The following is a 26,367-nucleotide window of genomic DNA, read 5'->3' as shown; positions in this document are numbered from 1 at the left end:
AGACAGACAGACAGAAACAGAAAAAAAGCGAGAGAGACGGATACGATGGATAGATAAGAGAGAGAGAGAGAGAGAGAGAGAGAGAGAGAGAGAGAGAGAGAGAGAGAGAGAGAGAGAGAGAGAGAGAGAACGAGAGCAGCGGAAATGTCTTAAGAGATAGTGAGGAGTTTTCCTCCTGATAATAAGGATGGCAGCCATTGTTAGTGGTGCAAACAAATGTTGAGCCTGGTTTTTGTGTCATGGTTAAATATACTTATACAAATATAAATATACTCGCTACAAAGGGGAATAAACCGTGACATCAGTGCAGCAAGAAAAAAAAGAAAAAGTCACTTCTCCACCGGCCAATAGATCATAGCAGATTGATCATTTTTGGAATGCGATTTGTTATTTGCTCAGATTTCTTGTTGTTAGAGGATGTGCACACCTAGAGTTCTGTACCTCCCTTGTAGACGCAGATGGCATCAGGTTTGATTGCTTGGTCCAAATCCAAGTTTGATTCCACCTTTTTATCCTCCGCATGTCTCGTCACATTGTATTTTTTGGCTATTGTTTGGTTACACACACACACACACACACACACACACACACAAACACACTACTGTTCAAAAGTTTGGGGTTGGTAATATTATTTAATATTTCTGATAAGTCTCCTTTGCTCAAGTCTGCAAAAATACTTGAAAACAGTAACATTGTGGAATATTATTACATTTTTACAAACATTATAACTTTTTCCTATTTTTATATATTTTAATATGAATCATTAGAATTCATTCGAAATCATTTTAATACGTTGATTTGGTGCTCATGTAACATTTTTTTTATTGTTAACATTTCCTCTTTATATTTTAGTGGTAACAGAGTTGAATTTTTTTGAGGATTATTTAATAAATAGAAAGATCAAAAGTACAGCATTTATTTAAAATAGTAATCTTTTTTATCATGTTATGCTTTACTATCTTTTCTGAATATATGTATTAATTCCGGTCCTTGAATTTGATTGACTGTTTATGGGTTGCAGACATTCTGTCAGTCTCCATTAGTTTGGGGACTTTTTCAGTGACTCTTTCTGCAGGTTACATCTTATTCCAGTAGGTGGCAACAAGTGGGTGTCTCTATGGGTGTGTCATTAAAACTTTTACAACTAATTTTGAGAGAGAGTCATTGAGAGTCACCTGTCTAATAAAGTACATGCAAGAGTCGCTTCTCTGTCAAGTCGAAGTTTGTCACGGACGTGGAGCTCTCGGCATCTCGAAAACGCCACGCTGTTATCCTCGTTTTATTTCTCCTTTTGTCCCAAAGTCTGCTTGCCATGGTCCATAATGTTTGAACGAAACAACAACAGCTTGTGCGTGCCGCTAGAAGTAACGCAGTTGTCCATGTCTGTCGCCATGGTTACTGTGGCAGCACGAGCGGAAACAGGGATAACGCGGGTATTACGTACTTGACAGGCGACAAGTGAAAATGGACGAGCCATTATTTAATAATTGGAATTTCTCTGAAATTAAAAATCTTTCGGAACTTTTGGGATATTGTAAGTACACAACTGCAGGAAATATATCACACTGTGCAAGTGAGTTTTGGAAATTTTATTACACAAATCTTACATATTGTAGCTTCAAGACGTTTTGTTTCATAACTCAAATCAATGGACTTTTACACAGTTAGTGCTCTGTGTTTCATCAGCATATTTTAATTTTAAATGCCTGAGAGAAATCTGCTCACCATGTCTTTCTCTATCCCTGTATACCTGTCAAGTCACGGTTAGTTTTATCTGATGTTTCTGGATTCAAATGCTCTGTGTCTCAGCATGTGCTGGTAATTCACAATAGGCCGCGTTGCACTGCTTTCTCACTCTCTTTTCAATTGTAGTTCTCTTGCCCGTGAAACACAGAATAATGTAATTCAAACAGTTGGGCATAGGGCGGCCCCCTCGCTGGGCCAGCCCGGACCCAAGCAGCGCCTGCAGGATGATCATGCACCGCTGTCAGCCACAATAAAACCACAGCTTTACTTATTGAGTAGGGAACTGCGCGCTGCATGGGGATCTGGAGATCAAGAATCAGAAGAGAAATACACACTCATGTTTCAGCTGAGGTTGGAAATCAAAAGGAATTTTTACGATTCTGGATCCGATTCCTCTTAGCGATTCCGGATTCTTAACAGTTTCATTAATGATTTTTGGAGAAGAAATATTTGGAAATAGGCATGCAATTCTTATTGTATTGATTGCACTCAGCAGTCTGTTGCCAAATATTTCAGACTTCAATGGACCAAAACTTGATTAACTGAAAAGAACCGGCTAAGAGCCGTTCATTCGGGAAACAGACTACACGGTACAAGCTATAGGTAATTCACTAACATGACCATCTCATGAGAGACATCTGTTTGGGAATCAGACTACATCGGTCAAGCTATGCGTTTGATTCACTAAAACAAACTGGCTCATAAGTGACCAGACAGTATGTTTCAGTAGGATTTATTAGGTTCAGTGAACAGTAGTGCAGTAAACACGATCAGTGTTTTAGTTATTTTTGTTATTAACTGTGGACTGTCTGTTAAACTCTGTTCCCAGCTATAATTTTAGCACACATTTTCTTGCTCACATTCCAACACACGCAGAGGGTTTCAAACAGGAGTGCATGGGTGGATGCTGCTGGGGGTCTTGTGATTAAACCCAAAAACACCAACAGAGACACACTCACACCTACGTACACGTAAATGCAAACACACATTCACACGTTCACAAACACCTTCTTGTTTACGCAGGGGGCCAATAGCTCACGCAGCTTCGCCAACAGCCTGAAGATGGAGAGAAATCGATGGTATCATTCGATTGCATCAGCAATGTTTTGTCGCATTCATGACCTACGGCTTTGAATTCTCCTGGAAGTTTCTTTCGAAAGGGGCTGTCCCTCATTTTGTCTGTACACTGTTCATTTACACCGCCCGCTCTGGGGGAAAGAACCTAATTATTTCCTTATAAACAGGAGGGGGATGAACTCTGTCATTTCCTTGTGCCAAATGCAGATAAGTATTTATGTTTGAGTGTAGGATTTCAGCTCTCCAAATGCGTGAAAGACGCTTTAGTTAGTCTGCAGCGAGTCTGGCTGGAGAAGGAAACGCAGTTGTGCGTAGGAGTGATGAGACAGTGGAAGCCCTGGCACAGAGACCCTGTCTTATACGCTCTTCTTCCTTTATTTCCCTATTTCCTCCTTCCCTTCCTCTGTGAGTGGGCTCACAGGGAGCCGGGCTCAATGTTATGGATTTGAGCTGTCTTCTTTGTGCCTGCCCCCTCTTTCTCTCTATCTTTCAACGGGTTTCTCTCTCTGGGCTGGACGGTGTCCCGAAGGAATTTGGCTACACAGATGTGGGGTGTCTGTTAAAGAGGAGGGTTGCGCTCGTTTCAAACCCCCCTGCGAAAACACATCATTTCCCCTATACATGGCAATTAGACACGTTACAGACCTTCTATCAGACACTGAATGTGTGACATTATGTTGTGTGCTTTAGATTTGTTGCCACATTGTCTTTTGCCAGAATTAGGGCTGGAACTAATGATTAATTTGCTAACTGATAATCCAATGATTACCCAGTAATTTTATTTAACTATATACACATGCATAAAATATCTAGGTTTTATGTGTATATTTTATTTTCAATATTTTATATCTTACTGTTGGCATATTTAAAAAGTTTGGGGTCAGTAAGATTTACTTTTTTTTCTTCTTCTTTTTTTTTTTTACTTATAATCAGGATGCATTAGGTTGATCAAAAGTGACCGTTTACATTGTTACAAAAAAAAATCTATTTCAGATGAATGCTCTTTTTTAATTATCATAGTTAATACAGTGAAAATACAGTTTAGAGGTCATTCCACAAAAATATTAGACTGCAAAATGCTGCAGTTGACCAACCAGAGTCAAATATTCCAAAGTCGAGTTTTTCCAATCTTTAGTCTAGGTGTTGGCATCTATTGTCCATGTTTTTTTGCATTTTCCCTTTTGCAGTGGAGCAATGGAGAATGTGACTTTGAATTTAGCATGTTTATAATCATTTCACCCCTATGTCTGTTCCTAATGTTCTGCTTTCTTTTTCTTTCAGGATGCCTTTGTGGAGATGTACGGTCAGCAGAGAGACTCTATGTTCCATCCATTGTCGTACCTAACGAAAGTGCTTGGATTGGCGGCGCTGGGCTTGGCAGGAGTGACCATCGCCTTTTTCGCTCAGAAGTGACAGCCCTGCAGGTCTCTCAGCCAATCCATCTCACTTTCTCTGCCTGTCTCTCCTCTTCAGCTTATCAAAGCATCTCTCAGCGCCACACTGCCCCGCTAAGCCCGGCACCAGTGCCCTTCAAAGGCCGCCACTGATCCGATGCCCCTCCAGCCACGGGAGCTACGGCGCTCACGCTCTTTCACCCTCTCTGGAGTGAAGAAAACACAAAGAAAAAGAATACAGAATGAGGACTCGCAGGAACGCTCCCACACTTTAACCATGATGCTCGTCACTGCCATGTACAGTTGCGCTCACACAGAGATTGACACACAAAACACGTGCACACACAAACACATGCTCACATACTTCATATGGACGTTTTATCTTTAAAGTTTGTTTCTTATGTATGAAACGAGTACAAAGAGATTTTTAAACTTAAGATTGTGCTTTTTTGACATTTTGATATCAGGTTTTTTGGCATTTTGTAGCATGAATCAAAAAAAAGAGAGAGGAAAATAAGAAAGTGTGCCGGCGTGAATGTAAATAACTTCTCCACTTTTTGCATGTGTGGAAAAAGAGGATCTTTAAGCTACTTTATTGCATGATGGCATTTTGAACTCGGCCACCCACCTCTACTTTGTTGATTCGGGGTGTTTTGTATGTTTTTGTTTATTTCTGTCTCTCACTCCATTGGATGGACCTCTTGAGATCTCCCGTCAAACCAACAGATGTTGAGTATTCCTCATTAAAAAGTTCCTCTTTGGTTTGCTCCGTGTCTTACTGTTTGGTGAGCACAAAGAACATGCCAACAACCAAACCGAAGCGGATATCATGATGTGATCTCACCCAGCATGGGTCGCGGAGTTGTCTGACCCAAATCGCCCCTTCTTGAATGTAAAGACTGGAAGTTTTACTTCTTTTGGGTTTCCCTTTTATTTTTTTGTTTTGGTTTGATTGGTGCAAAATGCGTTAAAAGAGCAATTCTGATGGTAAATTCCATTTTCGAGGGTATTGTGTATGTGTTAAGTCTGTGTACATGTAGTGTAAGTGTGTGTGTACATCTGTAAATAGATTGCGTTGAGAGAGCTGGACTTGGCTGTGTTCTGGTGGAGAACGCGGGCGACCCGCCAGTTGTGTCCAGCCAAGCCAGGTGTGTATGTGCGTCTGCAGATGAAACGGACAGGTGGCAGCTGGGAACAGAAGTTCATTCAGGCTGGCATGATAGGCATGCAGGCCAGCGGGGCTTTGAAAAGACTCTGAACACAACGGACTATGTAATTCATGGCCCAGGTGTATCACTTTCCCCTCCTCGTCGCCCCTCCAATGTTATCTTTCTTGCATGGTAGATTTCAGGCACCTTGTGAGCTGTAGATTTTCGGATGCCCCAACAACCAAAGAAATCCGATCCGTCTTCTGTAACTTCCGCCCCAGAGAGAATCTCATCCAGTGATATACCACAAGTGCCCAGTGTGTTCCACTGGGAGGGTTGATTTCTCATTCACAGGAAGAGACTGCGACACCAGCTTTTCCTAATGTCTTTTCCCCCTCAGATGTCCATTACAGTCACTGGTGTAGATTTAGCGCTCTCTGTCTCTGTGTCAGGGAGAGAATTATTTACATATAAAGCACAAGGTTGAGCAAAAATACAGGATGGGCATCCTTTCAATTCATAAGTTTTTAATTTTAATTGAGTTAGCCATGCCCCACAGAATTCGAATTTTACTTAGAATAACAGGAAGATGAATTTACTAAATTGCAATTCAAAGATATTCAGCAAATAATCGCATTACTTTCAAACAATGCTGTCAAGCCAACATTCAAAGTTCTTAGTTAATGATTAAACTTAAGAATTTTTATTTAAAATTCATTTAATTCTTACCTTATTTCATTAAAATTCAGAAATTAAATTTAAAAGCTTTCTCAATTCAATTCCAAATGGAGCACAACTCTGATACTGTGTCTACAGACTTCATTCAGAGTGAACAGTTAATGTGGCGTGAACGAAAAAGAGGCTGTGAAGGATGAATAGTATATAGTATATCTAAGTTAAGATTTCTGGAGTTTTTTTTTTTTGTTGACTGGAATTTTTCAGAAAGACATTTCAGTATTTTGTTGGCTAAACAGCCATTAGTATGCAAGAGTATAACATAAACAAACTGTACTTCTTTCCCTCACAGTCTCATTTTCATTCTAGTCAATTCTCTAACTAAGGATCCATGTCAGGATCGACTTTATCTAGTCTATCAACACAGCTCTCTCGAGTGTGTAATGGTACAGATTAAACATTCGCTATCTAATAGTGTATATTGATGCACCCTTTATCGGGTGGTGCAGGACTGTATCAGAATATGTTAAAGCGAGTTTTTAGGACTCACACTGTAAGATCATTTTACTTTAGCTGCTAAAGATCTAGCAATGTAAGACAACAGGGTGTGGAGTTGAGCTTCTCCCTGTTGCTGCACCATATGAAGCTGCTCGTGGATGAACCAGCGTATAACTGCCACCGCTGGAGCGGAACTAGTCCATCCACTCCTCAAGTCTCACTTACCCTCTGGTTAGGAGAAGCTGAGAAGTCTATTACAATCAGACTCTAGATGCACCTATTCGAGTCTAAGAAGAGGCCTTGAGTGTTTGATTAAATAGCATCAATTTCTATTCACAAGCGATTTTCAAATGCAGTTTGTGTCAAATTCCTCTGCACCTTTTATAAAGCAATGCCTCAAGAGTAATCAAGCAGTGATTGCCAGGGAAATTTGTTTGGAAATTTGACTTTGACAAAAAAGAGACTAAGATGAAAAGAAAGGTGAAGGATGCAGGAAATGCGCAGTCTAGTTGGTAAAGGTGTGTAGGTAAATGTATAAATCATAAGGTTCTTATGTAGCATGTGTGTATACATCAAAATCATTTGCATTGTTAGGGGCCATACACACAGAATGCATTTTTTGCCTTTAAAAACGTCAGATGCAGGGCAATGGAATGGGAAAAAAAACACAAGCTCTAAAATTTTACCTTGAGTGCTGTTTTTATAACACCATATCATGTGTGAGACACTGCAAAAGGCGTTAAACGCAACGATCTAGTGCATGATGGAAAAGCAGCGCAGTGGAATGCAAAAGCGTGTTTTATGTGAACGGCCCCTAAAACTGTGTCCTAACCATGATGAAGCAAAATCCCACTCCATATAGCTGCATATTAAAGCTGAAGTGTGTAATTTCTGCGTCACTAGACTGAATTTGACTGTTTTTAAACAGGTTTCCCAAACACTCCGCCTGGAAACAAAATCGACAGCCCCGCCCCAAAACGAACCCCATTGACTGAACCAGTGTTGCTGTTGTCGGGCAGGTTGGGATGTTCAAACAAACAGATCAATATTTTGAAAACACCTCAGAGCTGCAGTGTTTCAATTTTTAGGGCACTCAACATATAAGCGTCGTACTAACAAGTTTTAACATAAAAATGGCATTTCAGGTTTAAACGTGAAATATGTTCTGATTGGCTGTTATCATGTCTCATAACACAAAATGTTCCCTTTCTCTGTTAAGAGACAAATAAAATGATGCTCGGAGACTACATTTGGTTAGGACACAGTGTGAGAGTGGGCATGGAAAGAAGGTGTAACTTGGTTCATCTCCAGGGTGAATATTATATTTTATTTAAAATATTCTGTATCTCTTTTTTTTAATGTAAATTATCTTTTACACCTTTACAGAAAAAAAAAATCAGAATTCTGAATGTAAAAATAGGATCAGCTCTGATCAGCTAAAGCACTCGCTTTCAAAGTTGTGTGGCTTATACTTCTGCAAAAAAAAAAAACTCCATCTGTCAGTTCATTCCTCATTCTTTCATACATTCTTTCATTCTCGTCATACAGACGGAAAGAGGATGGGCTTTTGTTTTAGCTCACGTCCTGTCTGATAAATATGGAAGTGAGATTTAAACTGCAGCGAAAGGGTTTTTCCCTCCTTCCATCTGGATGGTGCGGTTCCGGTGATCTGTTAAGAGTAAAATTTCAATTACAGTCTCCATGGTTGCACTGGTTTGGCGTTTATAATAACTATGTTATTTACATTTTGCATGAGTGCATTCTTTCATCTCCAGCTATACAGCTTCATTTTACTCGAGTTTCGGTGCGATTTTCACATTGTGTTCAATATAAATGACTCGGTTTGTGTGTCTATTCTGAAATAAACCCCCACGCCCCATCAGATCAAATGGAAAAGATTATAAAAATGTTCTTTTTTTTTCCTTCGGCAGCTACTATAATGCATTCATTTTACAATACCACTTTCCTTTGAGGAAAAAAGAAATTGATTTTCTACTCTGACTTCTTTGCTTTCTTTCTTTTTTAATGACTTTGCTGCCATACCTTCCCTCATATATCACATATCCATTAAAATGTAGCAAAATATCTGGAGGATTTTAATATAGAGACAGGAGTTTATATTTGATTTCCATATTCTCATTTTTCCACCATTATCCTGTTTGTCTTCTTGTCTTGTATGCCCTCAGCATGTAGCATTCAAAAGCAATTGTTCATGTTTTTTTTCTTTTTCTTTTTTGTTTGTTTAATTTATCCTCTTAGCACTTGTGAGTTTTAAATATGTCAATATCATTTTGTGTACGTATCCATGTCATAAGCTAACAGTTATGTGTCCTAATTAAATAAACCTTGCCTTATCATCTGAGAAGAGCTGTCACGGTTTGCATCACTGAGTCAGAAACTCCAATATGCCGCTTTGGATTCTGTCATGTTTTGCTGTTTTCTAAATTGAAGGCAGCTAGGGAATCGTTTTAACAGGCCAGCTGTATATCAGGAGTGTTTAAAGCAAGAACAGGAGAAGGTTGGCAACGGTGTCTCACGGGAGATGAGGATTTAACCAATCAAAATGGGCCATGTGTACATCCTTCTGTTTAACCTGGGGGTCTTTCTTGAGACATTGTAGTCTTACATATGCTCAGAATAAAGGAATACGCATGTTTACCGCTTACAGCAGTCATTTGCAAATTGCACCATCTCTCACAAAAACATACCATGATGGTATCGGGTGGACACAAATGGAATTTGGAGAATTGTTTACATTTTCTGCACTGATTTTGGGGGGAAAAAATATGTTATACATACACTACCGTTCAAAAGTTTGGGGTCGGTACGATTTTAAATACTTTAAAAAGAATTCTCTTCTGCTAACCATGGCTGCGCTTATTTTATTAAAAATACAACAAAAATCAGTTATAGTATTAAATATTATTCCAGTGTAAATCAGCTGTTTTCTGTGTTAATATATAGTAAAGTGTAATTTATTCCTGTGCTCAAAGCTGAAATTTCAGCATCACCAGTGTCTTCAGTGTCAAATGATCCTTCACAAACCAGTATAATATGAGGATTTGATGCTCAAGAAACATTTATTATTATTATCAATGTTGAAACAGTTGTTGGTCTGTCAGTTGTACAGTTTTTTGTTTTGTTTTTAGGATTCTTTGATGAATAGGAAGTTCAAAAGAACAGCATTTGTTTGAAATAGAATCTTTTGTAACATTATAAATGTCTTTACTGTCCTTGATAAATAAAAGTATTGATTTCTTTCCTCCAAAAAATAAAAATAAAATTCTCACTGACCCCAAACTTTTGAACGGTAGTGTATATTGTGCATTTTTACATGGTACAATATGTTAAACAGTGCTCATAGTCTTTTTGATAGGTGAAACGCACAATCATGTAACAAGTTAAAAAAAAGAAAAAAAAGAAAGAAACTGTAAGTCTTTTAAGTCACTTTTGTAAGTCATGCCATGTAGTACGTAAATAAACTCGCATGTCAATTCAATCGATGACCACCTTGAGTAAAAACTCGAATTTTGCGATTATTCGCCATCTTCATTTCAATGGGTTGCATGGCAAAAATAAACATACAAATTGACCGGTGTAGTCTGATGACTCTTATGAATTTGTTGGATTGATAACAGTGCAGCACGATTCACAAACAAATGAAGCAAATCAAGCACAACGAAACCAGTGTAGACAGATTCATGAACAAATAACTCTTATGAGCCAGTTCTTTTAGTAAATCAAAAACATACACGTTGTGTCCTAAATGACGCACTATACACTATCCCCTTGTACAGTATATGCACTATGTACTCAACCGTGTAGTGTATGAAATGTATTTTGTCATTCAACATCGGAGTCTGATTGTTCCGGATAATTGTATTTGCAAGCAACAGGCAATTCAAGTAGCCTATAATTCCTTCCACTTGAATGGGGAGAAAGACTAAGATTTTCAAAACTGTTTGTCAAAATGTTGTTTCAGTAACATTTCAAATCACAAATAACCTTTGAGAACAATGCTATAAAACATTTTTCCTCTTTAGCTCAAATCATACTAAAATTTTGTTTAGACTGAATGCACATCCAGATTCTAGAAACTATCAAAAAGGTGATTGACTCTTTTAACTGAAAGGCAGACATATTTTAGTGCTAAAGGCCATATTTTAGTGGTAAGTGGCTTGATTGCATGTATCGTTGCAAAATGTAAACTGCATTAGCTCTAATCGGCATGGAGACATTAAGATATTATAAACATAACATCATGATTTGCTGTGAAGCCGCTTTGAAACAATGTGCATTGTGAAATAAGTCTGACTTGACTTAGGGTACGTTTACGCGACAACGATAAATGGAAACGTTTTTCCTTTCCGCTATTCGCGTACAGGCGACAACTTTGTCAAAATGTCCCCTCGTTTGAACGACTCAAAACACTGTATTATGCTGCCCTTGTCACTTTGTAAAGAAACACAACAAGATGTCCATCTCCTTCTACTAAAAGTGTCTTTTGTAACCTAGATGTACTGAACCATCTGTCAGGTCTTGAACCTCAAATGCAAGGGCACACGTGCATACACTCTAAAACAGTAGCTCCACCGTATGATTCTCAAGGGTTCATGTTACATTGCAGAAGCTGCCTATGAAAAAGAAGAACACACACCAAGAACGAGAAAGAAAGTAAAGCTGTATGGATCCGTCAGCCACAAGAGGCCGCCATTGATCTGTGGTTCAAACGCTAACCTCTACTGTTAGCCAGGGGGATTTGATTGATGGAGCAAACCTTGATGACAATGATGATGATGCCGATGATGAATGTTACGATTACTCTACCGACAAAGATGATGAGCACCATGAGCTGTAATCTGGGACTTATTTTACGTGCGTTGTGTGCCGCGGGGTGTAAACATAACGCCATTTCCTCTGAGATTTCGCTCTTGTGATATTATATTAACCTCCTACAGCATCTAAAGCCCTACAGTCACATCTCAATCCTCCACCCGCACAAAACTACGAGACGTCGGAGAGAAGAGAGCCGAGCCTCAGAGGGACGCACCCGGGGGAAGAGGAAGGTTAAATTAACTTGAGCCTAGAGTTCTTTGTGCAAAAACTACTCTCTCAGCGGATGAAATATTCCACATATGTGGAAGAAGGAGAATTTTAAATGATATCAGTTTTAGTTGGTAGAGCTCGAACATGCTCAGAGTTCTCATAATTGCTGGCGATTGAGGGTGTTCTTGTAACTTCTTGGGGATATGAACCTGATGATGATGGCAAAATTTACACCAGCTTCAGATTTCTAAGTGCAGAACGGCGGAAAGTATGCATGATATGTCCAAGATCAAAGCAAACGCACTGCGTCAAAAGGGATACATAACATCTGAGGCTAAAGTAATGGAACTAAATCTTTAATGTTGTAAGTGCATAACAATGGTTGCCTATAGATTTATCTATTTTTGGTTTTAATAGGAAATGACAACACATTGTTTGTCCTTGCTCACTTTGTGTGAGATAAGGCAGCATACAAAAAATCAGTAGAAAAAAGGAAAAGGTGCTGGTAATTTTCCGCCAGGACATTATCCGTTAAATACAAAGTTCTGTCATGAAACTCTAGATGGCGCAGGCTGAAAGGTTCTTAACTCAATCTGCTTGCAATCATGACATTCTCCATAGGACACAGCTGATTGGTTCCTGATGAATCAGTTGCTCAACCTTCAAATACTTGGTCAGCGTTTGCTGCAGTAGCACCTCATTGCAGTACACGAGATCCAGGGGGCGGAGTTGGATCCAGATCTAAGGGGTGGAGTTGGGTAGGATTAGGGGTGGGGTTAAGGATCAGGGGGTGGAGATGGATAGGATTGGGGTGGGGTTAGGGATCAGGGGGTGGAGATGGTTAGGATTAGGGGTGGGGTTAGGGATCAGATGGGTAGGTTTAGGTATACGTAAGGTGGGAGGAGTTGGATCTGGATCCAACTCCTCCCCCTGGATTTCGTGTTCTGCAGTGAGGACCATCTCGTTTGCTGTATAGTTGCAGCGCGCTTCCAGAAACCCCCCACCTTCCCCAGCTCCACCTGTATAGATCTTCTACGGGTAATTGATGTATGCTATATTGTAACAGCAGCAGCAGCGTAGCAGATCAATTCGGCCAAGACCAAACATACATTTTCATATCCATACCATGCCAAACACTCAGAGAGTTGGCATGACAAAAATGGGGGATGCACAGCAAACTTCTGTATTCTGTAAAACATGTTGCATCACTTCCGGTTCAGGAATTTAGTATGTGCTTTGTTAAATTTACCAGTTTTACTTAAGATACAAAGAACGAACAAAGAAAAGCATAACCAATGTCCATCACATGTGCAGATTGATATCTAAAAGTTTTTATTTTATTTTTCTTCTTCTCACTAACATTTAGATATTTAAATTGAATAAAACGGCAACAATAAAAATAACTACTTATTTTAGCTGATTACCTTAAAAGTCCATAGATATCGCAGTCAGTTCATACTGGCGTTAACACTTTCTCTGTCAAAGCGGATGCAATGAGACCTGTTTTCCTGTTTGTTCATGTGATGTTCGGCATAAAGCCTATTTACGGACATAATCCTAAACACAATGCATGATTCAAAAATACAGGTAAAACACCTGTGAAACTCTATATGGAATATTCCTTCATATTAACTTTTTGTAGGTAAATAAATAAATAATAATAAAAAAACCATTTAGTCTTTACTAAATTGCAAAATATTTTAATCAAATGGTAATGAATTCATTTAGCTAGTAAGTTAGTTATTCAGTAATGCAGTCAGTAATGCATTTTCATTAATGGAAATTAGCACAGTGACATTTTAATTACTCCTGTGTTCCACATGATAGAGGTTTATGCAAATAATCTGAGAAAGGTGCAACTTGATTGGACTGACCAAATTTATGTAAATGGCTGATTTCTGTCACTTTATTTTGATTTTCAAAGATATGTTTTATCATATGTTTTATCAGTATTATACTTCTTTAAGAATTTAATTTTACCAAACAGACAATATATGTTTTAGAGAACATATTTAGTGCTTCACTTGGCCAAAAGCAAAATTCAAATTAAAACAATTTTGAATAATGTTTGAATTCCATAAAAGCATAAAATAAAATAACTCCAATCCTCTGCCTTCCTTTTTTAGGTTGGTCTGGCTTCTCTCCTTTCTCCGATCCCTGACACACATCACTCACCTCTTTCTATCCTCCACTGGCTCTGATTTTCTGAGCTTTGGACTAAAATTCTTGACATGAAAATTTAGTCTCTCAAACTGAATTTTTATACGCTGCAACACACATCTCATACAGTCTATTTGGAACCAGCTGTCTATTGCAGCTGAAGACAAAGACGAACTCTCTAGGTGTGAATGAAACAATGAACAATGAAAATAACTACTACGTTTAATGAACGTGTGAGAGACCAGCAGTAGCTGTGGGCCCCTTTCTGCCACTCTGACACAATGAGCACAAGCCTGGCCGGCTGTTAGTTTTACTAGGTCACCAACAGACACATTTATCCTTGAAGTGCTCCGGGGAGGGCAAAAACAATGGTGATCTTGTCAGCAAAGAGCTGGAAAGAAATGCATGGTGTTTGACCGGAGAACCAGAAGCGGTGGATGTGTCGCGGGAATCTACGGAGCCTCACAAAAATACATACAAAGACTGTCAGTGCACTTCCAGAAACCTGCTGCCACAGCGAAACGACCCTGGCTGAAGGAATAGTTCGTATTTGGGACTTTGGATGACTGGTGTTGCTAATCAAACACACTTGATGTGAAGAGACTCAAAGGAGACAGTCAGGAGAAGTAAACCTATTTAAATCTGTTACGGCCACCGATACGACCCTGAAATGCCTGCTCTTTGTAGATTTTGAACACACACACACACACACACACACACACACACACACACACACACACACACACACACACACACACACACACACACACACACACACACACACACACACACACACACACACACACACACACACACACACACACACACACACACACACACACACACACACACACACACACACACACACACAAACACACACACACACACACACACAAACAAAATCCTCAAAGGGATAGTTAATTACTCATCCTCATGTCGTTCCAAACCCGTAAGATTTTCGTTAATCTTCAGAACACAAATGAAAAAAAAAAGCACGAATGAGCTTTCTGTCCCTCCGTTGACGCAAATACCACTTTGGCACTTTAAAAAGTTCATAAAGAGATCATAAAACTAATCCATATGAATTGAGCGGTTTAGTACAAATGTTCTGAAGAGACATGATTGCTTTATATGATGAACATATTTAATTTAGGCTTTTATTCACATATAAACGTATTGATCAGCGCATGCTTTTTCCCCTCAAACCAGTTCAGGAGAAATTCCGATTCTGCAGCCGATTATTAAGATTTTGTTGGTCATGTCAAGAATCACAGTACTGATTGCACCAAACACTTATCCCTAAACTGACCCGTCACTGTAACCTTAACCAATGAAATTAGCTGCAGGTTTCTGGGATTTCTGAACATAAACAGAAGCTCAACCGAACTTGCTTGACGCGTGGGAACAAACTTCATTTGTTCTTGCAAAAGAATTATCCTCATTGGTGGTATGGTAGCCAAAGTGGAAGTTGCTAGCTGTCTATGGAGGGACAGAAAGCTCTCTGATTTCATCAAAAAGATCTTCATTTGTGTTCCGAAGATGAACGAAAGTCTTACGGGTTTGGAACAACATGAGGGTGATTAATGACAGAATTCGATTTTTTGAGTGAACTATCCCTTTAAGTGACTTAAATAGCATTTAGCACTTGCTTAACTGGCTGAAATAAAGTTGAAAGATCTAAAAAAAAAAAAAAAAAAATAGGAATAAAGAAAATTATGAAAAAATGACAGGCAACGCAACTATAAAATCATAAAACAAGATGACTGATAATATGAGACGCCCCAACCACATAGAGAGAACATAAATATACTTTTTTTTTTTAAATCAACATTTAATCAAAACTGACCTCATTTGCACCTGTAAAACACATTAATACGAATGCTATTTTACAGCATAATACAATATATAAAATTGTATCATTGAAATTCGAAAAATTTCCAATAAAGCAAATTCCTATTTTTTAGACGTTCACCTACTGCCCTCTGGTGGGCAGTCATTAAAACACCTCATTTTTCAACATTTGTTGAGAAACAAAACGAAATGAAAGCAACCTATATATCTGTTTTAAAATTAGGTCATCGGTTTATAAAACATTTAAACTTCACCTGCTTATGTAAATACATTTTCAATGCTCAAATTTAAACTCCAATAGGAGTCTAGCAACAATGCGGCTAGCAACAATGAAACGAAGAAAGAGATAACAGCATTCTATTCATTACTTTATTTGTTGAATATTTATATGAGGACACCAATGAAGAAACCTTGAACTCTATTAATGGCAAAAACACAAGCAAGAAAAAGATTGTGTCAGATGAAAAGACAAGCGGCAAATAATGAAATGTCTGAAACCATGCTGTAACAATAAACAGAAGCTGTCAGAACCTCGTCTACATGAAACATTTATCTGCGGAGTGGCATGGACATGTGACAGCACATCAGTCTGGCTTCATCCATCATGTTCAGACAGCCAGTGGTGGAAGTCCACAGGCATCAGTACTGAGCCGTGTGAAGTCTCGTGTGAAGAAGAAGAATCAGCCAGAGCTGATTAACATGCAGGTGTTGGTTCTCTCTTGCATATTGAGCACTGCAGCTCTGAAAGAGATTTAGCAATGACCCAGTCAAGGACACAAGCGTGAACATGTGTTTGAGTGGGTAAATGAGCACATGTAAGAGTATTTTGGAGACATCGATTGAGATTCCTACAGTAAGATTTCTTCCTGGATGCAATTTTGCAAGATTTTTTTGTTTTTTATCTCATGGCTTGCTTTGTCAGCATTACAAAACAGCTAGTCTGGAATCGACTTACACTGTTTAACTGCTGAAAAGATATCCTTTGACAAACAGAATAGTTTAACCTGGGACAGAAACCTGAGGCTCTCACGGGCTCACCGAAATTGGACAATAGAAGATTGGAAAAATGTTGCTTGGTCTGATAAGTCTGCAGATTTCTGCTGCAACATTCAGATGGTAGGGGCATAATTTGGTGTAAACAACATGAAAGCATGGATCTATCCTGCCTTGTATCAATGGTTCAGGCTGGTGGTGGTTTAATGGTGTGGAGGGTATTTTCTTGGCACATTTTGGGCCCCTTAGTACCATTTGAGCATCTTTTTAAATGCCACAGCCTACCTGAGTATTGTTGCTGACCATGCATCTCTTTATGAACAGCCTTACCATCTTCTGATGGCTACTTCCAGCAGGATAACGTGCCGTCTCAAAGCTCAAATCATGTCAACGTGGTTTCTGACAATGAGTTGACTAAACTCAAATGACCTCCACAGTCACCAGATCTCAATCCAGCAGAGCAGCTTTGGGATTTGGTGGAATGGGAGATTCGCATCATGTGCAGCCGGAAAAATGTGCAGCAAATGCGTGATGCTATGGCAATATGGACCAAAATCTCTGAGGAATGTTTCCAGCACCTTGTTGAATGCCATGAAGAATTAAAGGGATATTTCCCATTAAAGGAGAACTCCGGCGCAAAATGAACCTTTGGTCTAATTACACATTGGTACCTAGTCAACCGTTATCTGAGATTTGTTTTCATGATTATCGAATGTAAATAGTTTTATCTCTAAAAACAGTTTAGCCTATAAAGCTAGTATAACGCTAGTATATTGGGCATAGATCAATGACAAATAAAAATCGCTTGTTAATACCACTAACAAGGCTCAAAATAGCCCCACACTAACACGGTAGCATAATGAGGGTCCCTACCTTCAAACCGAAGCATTGAGAACTTTGTCAGTGTCCAGACAGTTTAATAAGAAGATATTTAATACATACAGTCAACTTCGCGTATACAGGCAGGAGCCATCTTTGAAATACAGTCTCTACCAGTCGATCTACGAACGCCGATCCAAGCCTGCTGTTCGCGCTCACCTTATCACAACTTATAGCTCGTTCACATCTCACCAGCGCACTTGGATCGGCGTTCGTAGATTGACTGGTAGAGGCTGTATTTCAAAGATGGCTCCTGCCTGTATACGCGAAGTTGACTGTATGTTTAAAATATCTTCTTATTAAACTGTCTGTACACTTACAAAGTTCTCAATGCTTCGGTTTGAAGGTAGGGACCCTCATTATGCTACCGTGTTAGTGTGGGGCTATTTTGAGCCTTGTTAGTGGTATTAACAAGCGATTTTTATTTATTGATCTATGCCCAATATACTAGCGTTATACTAGCTTTATAGGCTAAACTGTTTTTAGAGATAAAACTATTTACATTCGATAATCATGAAAACAAATCCCAGATAACGGTTGACTAGGTAACAATGTGTAATTAGACCAAAGGTTCATTTTGCGCCGGAGTTCTCCTTTAAGAAAAAGAAGTATCCTTCAAGTTAATTTTATTAAGTAGCCAGGGACGTGGGAACTATATTGTGAGAGCGGGGGCGGGGGCGGGGGGATTTTTTTAGTGTAGGCCTAGGCTGTGTTATACGGAAGCCCTGAACCGTAACGTTAAAAACAAAACAAAAAAAAACTAGCATTTCGAGATTAAAGTCGAAACCGCAACGTAAAAAAAAATCAGTAAAAACAAAACAAAAAAACTAGCATTTCGAGATTCAAGTCGAACCATTTCGAGATTAAAGTCGAAATATTTCGATAGTACGAGAATACAGTCTTCCGTGGAAGTTGCGTGTGTGCTTGCCATTGTTTCACATTGCCGCACACACAGGCTGGTGCATAGCGAGTGTTTCACACTGTGTGTGTGTGTGTGTTTTGTTTCAACAAAAGGAAATTCAACAGGTGACAATCTACCAGCATTAGGCTACCATTATAGGACGTTATAAAATATACTGCGCCGGAATAGACTTTAGCCTATAGGAAAACCAACCCGGAAAACACTTTTCAGACTGGATGGAGATATCCAGCTTAATGAATGAATGAATGAATGAATGAATGAGGCATTTATATAGCGCTTTCATAGCTACACTCAAAGCGCTTTACAATCATATCAGAGAATCTCTCCTCAACCACCATTAGTGGTTATTAAATCTGAGGAAATCACGGGATCCGGCCAAATGATTGGATACAGAATGATAAAATGTATCCAGAACGTATTTGCGGTGAAGAGGGAGACAGACATAACGGTTACTGTTGTGTTCTCGACCCAGATAGTGTTGCCTAGACGAGCACGAAAACATTTAAAAAACACTGCCACATAAAGTTTGGACCATTGTGATACTCCGGCAGAGTCTGTGCGCTCGTCTATAATAGGCAACGCCATGGTAATTCTTGTTGGTAGATTAGCACCTGTGTAGAATTTTGTTGAAAGCCCAGATAACACACACACACACGCGCGCTCTGAGCCAGTGGACGCGCACTGTTATGAATGCACACACATATGGAAGACTGTATTATCGTAATGTTTCGACCTTATTCTCGAAATGTTTCGACTTTAATCTCGAAATGCTAGTTTTTTATTTTATTTTACTGATTTTTTTTTTTTTTTTTTTTTTTTTTTTACGTTGCGGTTTCGACTTTAATCTCGAAATATTTCAACTTTAATCTCGAAATGCTTTTTTATTTTATTTTTTTACTGATTTTTTTTTTTTTTACGTTGCGGTTCAGGGCTTCCGTAGTGTTACGTATCCTGATTGACTTTATGATTAGTTAAATCTTTTTTGCACATGCATCGCCACAGAGTTAACCATTTCAGACAGTACCGGTCAGCATCTGTCTCGTTCACTTCACGTCTGTGGGCGTTACGCACAGCTCAGTGTTAGGCATTTTCAATGTTTGATTAAATTAAGCAGTGGCTACGTTTGTGGGGCAGGAAATCGGACTAAACATCCAGACACGTTACTTTTTGTAGCTGTATAAAATTAAAAAATAAATCGATTATAGCTTACACAAGTAAAACAGTAGGCTGCGGATACAAACAAACAATACCTAATAAAAACAAACAAATAGGCTACATGAAAATAGCCTACCTAAACATAATCATCATGAAAAAAGTTGGCTACTAGGCTACTTACAAATGCAGTTCTACATTCTGCAACGATTCAGAACGCTTTTTTTAAGGGTGTAAATAATTACCGCCAAAATTACAATGCCAGTCATTTCCAAAGCATTGTGTTGTAGCAGAGCAGAGGTGTCTCGAGCATTGCATTTGCTCGAGTCTGACCAGCAGAGGTCCTCGGCGTGCGGTGTTTCGTGCGTTTCGAAACAGTGATTCATTTTAGAATTATGATTCGAATCTTCGGCTAAATCCGAAACCGCCCCCTATACCCTAAAATAGCAGGGCTGTTTGTAGTGGTGTTCAAAAACTATAGTGGACGTTAAGTGCGCTTATTCAATCTCATATTGCACTGCATTAACGAGTGTACAACCGATGTACGCTCAACGGCTGTCCGAATTTGCTCACTCGTTTTTATTCACTCCTTCAAGTGAACAGTAGTATTAGTGGACTAACGTAGGGAGCGATTTCGGAGTCAGCCTTCGTTGGTACAAGCAATTCGGCATTCTAATAATGAGTCGAGTAGCCTACATTTTGATTCCTAATGCTTATAGGAATCGAAAATGTATTCTTTTTGGAATAGACTTTCAGCTCCACCACTTGGGGGAAAACGGTTTATGATCTGAGCAGGTTGAGGTGGTGACTGCTAACAAAAAAAGATCTCAGGCCATTACAAACCCTCATGAGTGAAAAGTAGTAGGATAGCTGTCTGTATGGTGGTTAAATATTATTCAGCATGGCAAAGCTTTTAAGTTCAGGAAGGAACGTTGTCAAGTGTAATTGCAATGTTTGGTCAGTAGATGACACCGTTTTATCTCTTCTGGTTCATCAATCGAAGCAGACAGTTAATGATGAGAGAAACTGCAAAATAGATTCTAATGTATTGGGTATCATGGAATAACAATGAACAATACTTTTACAGCATGTACTCTTAAAAATGTGATTTTATGGTACCATGAAGAATCTTTAAACCACTGAACCTTTCCATTCCATTCTTTATAGCAACTTCTTACTGAAAGGTTCTTTGGAGAACTGAATTTTATTTATTTATTATTTCACACCTAGAATACTAAACACTATAAAAATGGTAGTTCATTTTTGGTTCATAATACCATTAGCTAATGTTAACTAATTAAACCTTTTTGTAAAGTGTTACCACATTGGGGAAAAAAAGACATCATGTCTTCCTTAATGATAAATCAATATCTCATTTTTGCCAAGGTGATTAATATTACAAATGTAATATTTAACTGTGTGCCAGAATAACTACTCAAATATGAAAAGCATTATAATGCAAGACAGAAGGCTGATTCAGGCTTCTCTGTTCACAGAGCTAAGGTTGAAAAAAATGACATAGTGTAACTGACAAAGAAAAAAAAGGTTGTAATCTCTTTCAGAACATTGAGTGTCAGACAGAAATTTTCAGAATGAAAATGTTGTATTATTGAGATGTATGTCTGAAAATTAACACTTATTTATGCTATGCTATACTGTCTACTGGAAAGAGGAGGTAATTGACCTACCAGGGAGAAAAAGGAGTTTTTATGAAGCTTTCTTTAGTATCTGGGCTTGGTTTTATGATCTATTTAATGAAATTCTGACTAATGGCACTTATCAGTTTGGCAGAACATGCTGTCTGGTTAATGACAAGATTTACACACAGCCGAGTTCAGCTCACTGCTCTGATTGGTTACATTCCATACGCAATTTTTTAATTTGAATTTTTTATTTTAGTTAAAGATTAGTTTAAAGATTTATTTTTTGGGCGTTTTTGCCTTTTATTAGGATATGACTTTAAAGAAAAGTCAAGAAAAGTCCCAACTAACCATCATCAGTTTGATAAATATTAGAACCTCATTTTGTAAGAACCTTGGTGGTGGGGGGGGGGGTCTGACGGCAAACAATCCAGCTGTCGAAATCCGTTCCCCCACCCCCATGATGAGAGATGTTGAAATAGTGGCTTAAAGATGCTTATTCTATACTTTGTGTGGATGGAGCTTAACCAGCATCAGTATGATAAACATTAGAACCTCATTGTGTAAGAACCATGGGGGGAACAGAATCCGACGGCAAACAATCCAGCTGTCGCATTCCGTTCCCCCACCCCCATGATGAGAGATGTGGATGTAGTATCTTAAAAATGCTGATTCCAATTTGTGTGTGGATTGAGCTTAACCGGCATCAGTTTAAAGAATATGTTTTGCTGTCTTTGCTTTTTGTATTATTAGGACAGTATGGGATCCAGAAAAATCTGCAAGCCTGGACTTGAACTCGGGTCGCCAAAAACAAAAAGCACTAAATGTCAGTATATTGACCACTAGTCTATCAACAGCACTTAATCCATCTCAGTTTGATAAATATTGGAGCCTCATTTTGTAAGAACCATGGGGGGAATAGAAACAATCCAGGTGTCGAAATCCGTTCCCTCACCCCCATTATGAGAGATGTTGATGTAGTGGCTTAAAATATGCTTATTCTATTCTGTGTGTGGATGGAGCTTAACCGGCATCAGTTTAAAGAATTTTTTTTTTGGCATCTATGCTTTTTAATATGATAGGATAGTATGGGATCATGAAAAGTCCACGGGTTTGGACTTGAACTCGGGTCGCCCAAAAGCATTAAATGTCAGTGCACTGACCACTGACCACTGCAGGCAGGTGCATAGCATTAGTTTGATAAATATTAGAACCTCATTCTGTAAGAAACATGGGAACAGAATTTGATGGTAAACAATCCAGCTGTCGAAATCCGTTCCCCCACCCCCATGATGAGAGATGTTGATGTAGGGGCATAAAAATGCTGATTCCAATTTCAGCATCAGTTTAAAAAAAAAATGATTTTGGCTATGTTGCTTTTTAGTATGATAGGACACTATGGGATCAAGAAAAGTTCACGAGCCTGGACTTTAACTCGGGTAGCCCAAAAGCCCAAATGCGCTAAATGTCAGTGTGCTGACCACTAGGCTATCACAGGCAGCTGAGAAGCTTTAGTTTAATAAATAATTAGAACCTCATTGTGCAAGAAACATGGGGGGAACAGAATCTGACGGCAAACAATCTAGCTGTTGAAATCCTTTCCCCACCCCCATGATGAGAGATGTTGATATTGAGAGTGAGGAGTCACGTGCCGATTTGGGCGGGGTCTGAGCCGGTCGGCCATGATGGTAGGAGACGCTATCGGTTGCCAGGGGCAACGCCTTCAGAACTTCACTGAGGCGCGACTAAACATTCATCCAGGAATAGCGAAAGAGAGACAGCACAGCTTAGTATTTGTTTACATTTTACATTTTACCGATACGCCGCAGTTTCTTTGGAAGATATGGAGAAGGAAGAGAAATGAAAGGGGTTCTATCGGGAGAGACTAAATAACAATGCTAGCCAGCTTAGAGAAACTGCTTGTCAATAAACTGACAGCAGCAACAGCGAGCAAAGCCTGCTTTCAAAAGCAACACATTTCAGCACAGTTCGCCTTTTATTTAACACAAACGAACGAAATTAATACTCTGTTATTCAACTAGAGTTGTTTCATTTGTTATAGATATATCTGTACCGTGAAATGTTTTAAAAATACACTTTTTTTAATGACGTACGATTCGCATTGACAGGGGAATGTCCGGTCTGTTCGCTTAACGTTGCACGGCAGGTGCAAATGCACGTATCTGATTCATATCAGATTTATTTCCACATATGAATGAGGCCTGAATGAAACATCAAGTATGACTGAACTCTCGCAGTTTAACGTTACAGGTTTGGGGGTTTCTAAGTCTTGCACCCGCAGCCGCAACAGACTTGTTCAGCTTCTAATCCTCTTGCATTGTGTAGGCAGTAACGTTAGTCACTGATACCATAAACAAACCAGGTAATTAACTATGTCAGCGTATGTAAAAGGTGGTAGTGCTTTGGTCTTTCGTCCATTCTGTAGCAGGTCGTACGGGTCCATGTTGATGTCAAGTAGTTTCTCTAAATAACGCTGCTTGGTGTTGTTATTTAGTCTCTCCCGATAGAGCCCCTTTCCTTTTGCTTCCCCCTTCTTCATTTATTCCCAAGAAACTGTGCCTTATCGCAAAAATGCAAACAAGTATTAAGCTGCTCTCTCTCTCTGTCGCTATTTCTCTCGGTCTCACGGTTGAATTTACCATGACAACGGATAGCGTATCCTACCAAGATGGCGAATCCTTCCCACAATGCAAGACGGAGTGATACGTGTGACGTCACCTTCTCATTCTCAATAGTGGCTTTAAAGATGCTTATTCTATTCTGTGTGTGGATGGAGCTAAACCGGCTTCAGTTTGATCAATATTAGAGCCTCATTGTGTAAGAAACATGGGGGGAACAGAATCCGACAGCAAACAATCCAACTGTTGAAATCCGTTCCCCCACCTCTATGATGAGAGATGGTAATGTCGTGTCTTAAAACATGCTTATTCGATTCTGTGTGTGGACTGAGCTTAACCAGCCTCAGTTTGATAAAAAATAGAGCCTGATTGTGTAAGAAACATGGGGGGAACAGAATCCGACAGCAAACAATCCAGCTGTCGCATGCCGTTCCCCCGCCCCCATGATGAGAGATGGTGATGTAGTGGCTTAAAAAGGCTGATTCTATTCTGTGTGTGGATGGAGCTTAACCAGCCTCAGTTTAAATAATTTTTGGTGTGTTGTTTTCCTTTTATTGTGATAGGAAGCTAAGTGGTAGAGAGAGGGGAACAGGACAAGGTAAAGTCCATGAGCTGGGATTTGAACTCGGGTCACCCAAAGCACAACAGGACTATTTGTCTGCACGCTGCCCACGAGGCTACTGGCACCAACTAGCCAGCTTTAGTTTTGTAAATATTAGAACCTCATTGCGTAAGAAACATGGAGGGGAACAGAATATGACTATTCTGTGTGTGGATGGGGCTTAACCAGCATTATTTTAATAAATGTTTTTTTATCAACAAGAACTTGGGTTAGGAAAAGAATCAGACACAAATACACCAACACACTACAACCAATTAAATCAGTTATGACATTTTCAGGGTTATCTGTCAGCTTTTCTGAGAAACTAATGAAACTAAAGCTTGGTGGCTCTCAGTGGTGGTCTTGGATCTGTAAAATGTTCTCTCTTTTCAAAGACCGCTCAATCATGTGAACACCCAGGTATCCAGCTGTGGCATGTTAATAGGGACCCCATTGTGTCTGCAGATCAGTAGGACACAAATTTAATGTGACTGCTCTAAATGAAGAGATGGGGGGTGAGATGGGGTATGGGGGAGATGGGGTATGGAGAGGGATTACGGTGCCAGCCCTGTCTTTCTAGTATGCCACAGTCCTGATTATCCTCTCGTTTGGGGTTGGGAAGAGAAGCTTATAAATTAGCATTCACAATTATAAACCATATAGCAGCTATCGCTCGCTGTCCTACATAATTTTGGCCGATATGGGTTAGCAAGTGTAATGACCTAAAACCTCCAGGAAAAGGAAAAGGAATGATTGTAAAGCCCTGTTCACTGGGAACGTTGATCGGATGCCTCTTTGATAATATTTTGCAGGTAATACATGTCACATTGAAAGTAAACTATAACTTTTTTTTGTTTCAAAATTAACAGATCTAACAATAAGAGTCAATACATCATCAATCCTTCTTCCAAAACGTGTTTTGTCTTACCCTGATTCACTATGGTAAGTCAATTATTTTAGACCTGTCTTTGTTGGTTTTGGGTAAATTGCATAGATATGTCACTCACCCGTGCGTTTTTCATCATATCCGTAAATAGAGACAAGTGGTCTCCAGTTACTTTGATGCATGTATGGTTTGGGAGTGTCATCATAGGTTAGTTGTCACAACGAGCGAGAAAGGTTGACATGGACCACGCAAAATCTCGAACATATGGGGAGTAACCTGTTGTTGTAGTATGCCGAATAGAGGAGAGTCTGCTGGCAAAAAGGCATCTTTAGACCGGAAAAACTGCACAGAAACCAAGGGCTCTAACGCGCTAACTGACTCGCTCTTTAAATAACAAAAAAATACTGTGCCATTGACTTTAGACCAGGTTTTTGTTGGTCAATGGCGCAGTCTATTTCAGTTGACTCAAAATAGCAACGTGCCAACAATGCGCCTGAACACACCTCGTCTTCAGACCAGCACGCCCATGGGCGCACAAATGGGCGCAAATGCATTTGCTATTTAAACTATGATAGGGCCCCAAATCTGAAGCGGATAAAATAACAAAAATGTGCATTTACACAGAATATTTATTGCTTCTCTGAAGCGGCATAAATACATTTACACAGGAATTAAAATCTCGGGAAACAATGCTTTGAACATTACTTTTTTTAAACTACTGTTATAAAATTAATTAAAAAAATAATAATATAATATACAATGAAATAAAAAACTTTTTAAAGGGAATGGGAAATGACACTCTTATTGTTACATATATGTCCTGTGTTTCCCCCGTTCTTTGTGTATTTGGTTCAGTCCTGTTTCCAGTTTCCCGCTCCTCGTTAGTGTTTAGTTTATTCACCTGTGTCTAGTTCATTTGCCCCAGCTGTGTCTTGTTCCCCTATCTGTTCTCTGTGTATGTAAACCCTGTGTTCTCCTTCACTCCTTGTCGGTTCTCGTTTGTGTATGGTACGTTTGTATTTGGTGTGGTTATGTTTCCTGGATTCCTGTTTTGAGTTAT

General features: G+C 39.2%; 1 protein-coding gene across 1 annotated transcript in view; it reads left to right on the top strand.

The window, feature by feature from the left end:
• bcl2a (BCL2 apoptosis regulator a) overlaps positions 1–5,791 on the top strand; it is a 66,986-nt gene extending 61,195 nt beyond the window's left edge. Inside the window, exon 2 of the mRNA XM_056249171.1 lies at positions 4,105–5,791. Within this exon, the coding sequence (XP_056105146.1) occupies positions 4,105–4,236 (132 nt within the window). The 3' untranslated portion in view covers positions 4,237–5,791. The remainder of the gene's footprint in view (positions 1–4,104) is intronic.
• The last annotated feature ends 20,576 nt before the right edge of the window (positions 5,792–26,367 follow it).

This window comes from Rhinichthys klamathensis, unplaced genomic scaffold, assembly GCF_029890125.1.
Source record: "Rhinichthys klamathensis goyatoka isolate OS25496 unplaced genomic scaffold, OSU_Roscu_1.1 h1tg000059l_1, whole genome shotgun sequence".
Classification (NCBI taxonomy): Eukaryota; Metazoa; Chordata; class Actinopteri; order Cypriniformes; family Leuciscidae; genus Rhinichthys; species Rhinichthys klamathensis.
This window is presented reverse-complemented; position numbering and strand designations above follow the sequence as displayed.